The sequence below is a fragment of the Ptychodera flava genome (assembly GCF_041260155.1).
Source record: "Ptychodera flava strain L36383 chromosome 23 unlocalized genomic scaffold, AS_Pfla_20210202 Scaffold_23__1_contigs__length_28996876_pilon, whole genome shotgun sequence".
Lineage (NCBI taxonomy): Eukaryota > Metazoa > Hemichordata > Enteropneusta > Ptychoderidae > Ptychodera > Ptychodera flava.
In genome coordinates this window covers 13,882,086-13,886,595 of record NW_027248277.1, presented here as the reverse complement: position 1 = coordinate 13,886,595, position 4,510 = coordinate 13,882,086, and the positions used below count along the sequence as shown (strand labels likewise).

Sequence of the window (4,510 nt, the reverse complement as noted above, 5' to 3'; positions counted from 1 at the left end):
GTGAAGCCCTGAAATCGTAATTCTTATTTCAATACTGGTCAAGCAACGATGAGAGTGTCGCCCTTCATAATGACATATCAGCTGTCTCCAGGTAACACCGAAGATGCCCTTCAGCAATGTTTGTCAATTGTCCAAACTGATCTCCCAGGTTAACCAACGTCCAAGCCTTAAATTGGATTGTCTTAGGTCTATAGAAGTTTTGTTTCAATTTGTTGAACACTGAGACATGGGATTTAGAGCTACCACTAAGAAATCCTTGTCATACACATATCGAGTCTAAAGATTTATAAGACAGGATTAAAATCGCATCAGTTTCATCAATGAGACAGGAGAGGAGATACAATTAATAAACAAGTCACATGAAAATATGCATCATCCTTTACATTTTCACCCGTTTTCTCTTTTGTTGAACTTGTCATCACAGAATCTTTTGGTAACCCGTCTAACTATTTATTTATGAACTCTTTTATCCTTCCGATTCTTTGCGTCTTAACAGGCGGCAATATTTTATATATAGTCTGCTCTGCGCGATGCACGGCCTATTATATGATACAATTACATAACGTTTTTGTGCCAAAATTAATAATCATAGGCAGGACACACGAGTTATTCTGAAAGCAAAGTTTCATCTTTACTTCTCTTCAAATGGTGTCAACATTTTCAAAGCATTTCAAGAAGAAAATGCAGAAAATACCATTCGTCAAACACAACATTTTTGAAACATACAGTTTTGATAGCTATTGTCTTACAGCCACGTAACCGATTGAGTGTCGGTGAGGGAGATCAGTCCATTTTCCCTGAAATAGAGAAATTTGATAATACGGTTACTTCTTCGGTTAAAAAAAACTATTTTAAATGAATGTCTACAACAGCTATGCAGGTAGAAATGTCCGTGTAATACTGTATTATATCACACCAGTACATTGATGGCTCAAGTGATCTGAATTGGTCGAGGCGTGAAAATAACAGTGCGATATTGGAAATATAGCACGATTTGTAAGGCGCCAGCTCTCAGCTGGAGAAAAATTCCATTATTACATTTCAGTTCAAGAATTTAAATTTAATGTTATAATATATAATAGCGATAAACCACCGCGGCAACGGGGATATTGCTCGATTTGACCAGTTCACTCCATATAAGTACTCGCTATCGCTTGTGCATATATGTCATGAACTGGTCACAATCTCGTGGTATACCGTCGCTGGGTGTGCTTTATTGATTAAATATCTCGTCGTTCTTATTTGCGAAGGTAAAAAGTACAGTTGCATTGCATTAATAATTCGAATTAACTGTCGGTAGTCTGAATTGCAGTGTGATGGTTTTTTCTGTAAAAAAATTACTAAATGCGGTCTTCCGAGGGATGTTTCTTGTATGTGTAGTATTCCATTCAGCTTAAACCTCCTGCATATTTTGATAGACTGTGAATGCTTTAATCTTGTTCATAAGTCGGCAATGTTTTACCAGCTATGAGATCTGAGAATCGATTCAGTACCTTTTAACTATTCCACGTCATCGTTACTAGAAGTAAGCCATGCCAATAAATGCCAGAGTGGCAATCAGGCTGTAGTACAGTCCATCAACATTTGTCTCACTACGGGATTCTGAAAAGTACAACATTGATTGCTTCGGTCGTAGGTTAAGTCCAAACAATGTATTAAAATTTTTGCATTTACTATATCAGAAATTCATGTTCATAAAATAGATACGTAAATAAGCTGACAAGCAATAATGCTGTAATGAGACAGAAATTTAAAATGTCTTGCTGACAATGAAAAAAAAATGGTAGGCAGAAATACGTCGTGTCATCTGTTATTTTCGGTTCTTCGACAATTGTCTATTTCTGCTGTAATCAGCATCGCATATATCGTTCATATTTCCATTGGAAGAGCAGTTTTACTTAGGACATTCATATAATACGAAACAAATGTTTTTCAAGTTCGCATCAAGAACATTTAATGAATTTGTAAATGACCTCTCTTCTAATAAGCTAATTACGGTAATTATGAACAACCATGACAAACTTTATCTGTTTCCGTACCAGCTGTTGTCGGCTGAATTTCTGTTGTCGCTGCACTTCCCATAGTTGGTGCCGTATCTAGAAATAAAATAAAGCGGTAGGACGATAACTGTTCTGATCATTAACATTGCAACCAATGAAGTCTAATTTATTTACAGCAGTTAGGCTACTGTACACTAATTAATGTTGGTAAATCCTATTAATGTTGGTTGACACCACTACCCTACCTGAGCACATGGGAACTTCATTGTCCCATTCCCCATCATTGCATGTGAGGGTTTCTTCACCAACAAGATGGTAATTAGCATTGCACGTATATGTGACAGTGTCTCCATGTGCAAAAGTATCTCCTTGCTTCTGTGCGTTTTCAACTGTTCCAGGGTCATCACAATCAGCTGTAAGGTGAATGGGAAACGAATGTTCATGACAAATCTGTCATAAAATGGGATTTTATACGCACATGTGTCTCCGGAGTATATCCAAAGACAACAGTTGTTATTCCATATTCATAAATATTAGTTAAATTAAATTTTGGAGCTCATGCCAAAGGGTATTTCATGGACACCGAGCGCAGAACGAACATCTAAATCATGTCCCTAGTCATATAGATTGTTTCGTCCGATTTATAATGGAAGAAATGTCGTTCTGCGACCAGGATTACACTTTCTCTTTTCTACTTATCGGTGACACGCAGAACTGAAAATGAAAAACAAAGAAACAGAGAAACCTACCAACAGGACAGTTCGTTGTACTTGTTGTTCCTCCAGCTAGAGCGATACATGCATTATCATTGGCTGGAGTGTTATCACTGGTTGTGGTAGTCACCGCACAGATATGAGTGTACGATGCACATGCACCGTCTGTATTTATCGTTACAATTGCACCAGTATTCGTCGACTCACCATTAGCGCTGACAGAGATATCTGACGCACTATCACCAAGTGTTGCTGCATTAGCACTACCTATTGTTGATGCAGTTGCGTAGTCATCACCATCTGTATAGTATAGGTTCACCGCCGTAACAGTAGCGTCGGTGCCGCCGACCTCACAGACCACTATATCAAAAGTGTACGCCGTGTCTGCATCACAGACTGCAGTAGTTAAAGTTGCTGGTATCTTAATTGTGAAGCTTTTGACACCAACATCTAAATAAGGGAGATAAAAACACAGTCGAAATAATTAATTTTGATAGCAAAATGCGTTTGCAAGAAGGATATCAATTCTATACGATATTCAGAAATATTGGGCAGATCATTTTGATATTTTAACGAAAATTATATTTTACTATAATGCCTGTGTCGAATACGTTTGGGTATATATAAAGCTTGATGGGATTGAAACCTTATTTCCTCTAAATTTTAGCACTGGACAAACTTCTGTATCACATATTTTGTGTTTGAAGGTAATATTTGACTTATTTAAATTACGATAGTGTCCGCATGTTGAACGTAATTGTTCTCAAACAATAGAATTTTTGTATAAACCAGACATTTTGAAAACATAGCATCACCATAAAACGCATATTTCGCTCTATATCGCCTGTGGAACACTGAGGAATCATAGAGACCTGAACTTCTGTAGAGAGAGATCAGTCGTTACCTGGTTGAGCAGTTATCCGAGAGATTGCCAACGCGATGACCGCAAGAAATACGAGTGTGTTCCTGAAATAAAGAAAAGTTATAAAAATAAATGTTTTGCATCAGTACAGTCTCAGATGACGCCAACGATGACGTGTAATTGGAAGATGGAATTCTTGTAAATCTACATGAATCTTGGAACGCTGTATAACTTACCTCATTTTGCCGGTTTCCAATGATTTCTGAGGTGATTCAACGATCGCATCAAACTGTCCCTCTGTCGTGTCACCGCACCGTTTTATTTACCATGGGAGTGTCCTTTACTTAAGACGACCAATGACAGCACACCGTAACACTATTTATTTATTCCTGTCAACTTGACAAATTACACCCAATTACAAAGCTATATTATGGTCCGTGCTCGAACGCTATTGGACGGTATGTCGTCGATACAGTGATGTGAGCTTCTTCGTTAATTACTGGCAGAAATATGCCACCTTAGCAACATGACAAGTTGTTTGTTTGCACACGAAGGCATCAATCGAAATATTTCTACGTTTTTGCATTTCATTGGATAAACGGTACAATTACAGATTTTCCTCAATGATTGCAAAAGTTCGTCAATGTATATGGGTTCGTAGCTGCTACTTGTTGGCATCTTTATCAATCAGGAAAAGCGTAAATCCGAAGATGACGTCGGGAAAGGTAGTCAAATATTCGAAAATGGGTTCTGTTAGAAGTAATAATTCAAATGAGCTGCATAGTTAAACCCTGTCAGACCCAACTTCAAGGTAACGTGCTACAGCGACACCTAACGTAGAGGTTTAAGCCTGAAAGAGTTAAGGTAGAATACGCCTCGGGGACAAATATTCCGACTCTCACACTTGGGGTCATCCCTAATTTTCACTGGCTTTT

At 37.9% G+C, this 4,510-nt stretch overlaps 1 protein-coding gene across 1 annotated transcript; it reads right to left on the bottom strand.

Annotated features, from left to right (window-relative positions):
* Window positions 1-725: 725 nt before the first annotated feature.
* Window positions 726-3,876, bottom strand: LOC139124349 (inactive serine protease PAMR1-like). The gene is made up of 7 exons (XM_070690489.1): window positions 3,812-3,876; window positions 3,618-3,679; window positions 2,750-3,163; window positions 2,246-2,413; window positions 2,040-2,096; window positions 1,494-1,602; window positions 726-797 (listed from the first exon to the last, which is right to left on the bottom strand). Exons 1-6 carry the CDS (start codon window positions 3,814-3,816, stop codon window positions 1,520-1,522), a joined length of 789 nt encoding a protein of 262 aa, XP_070546590.1. The 5' UTR covers window positions 3,817-3,876; the 3' UTR covers window positions 726-797; window positions 1,494-1,519.
* Between the last annotated feature and the right edge of the window lie 634 nt (window positions 3,877-4,510).

Excerpts from the sequence above, each read along its gene's own strand:
- LOC139124349 (XM_070690489.1), bottom strand. Across the intron at positions 3,164-3,617 it reads TCGGATAACTGCTCAACCAG|ATGTTGGTGTCAAAAGCTTC; the intron begins GTAACGACTGAT and ends TCCCTTATTTAG. Across the intron at positions 2,414-2,749 it reads TACAACGAACTGTCCTGTTG|CTGATTGTGATGACCCTGGA; the intron begins GTAGGTTTCTCT and ends TTCACCTTACAG.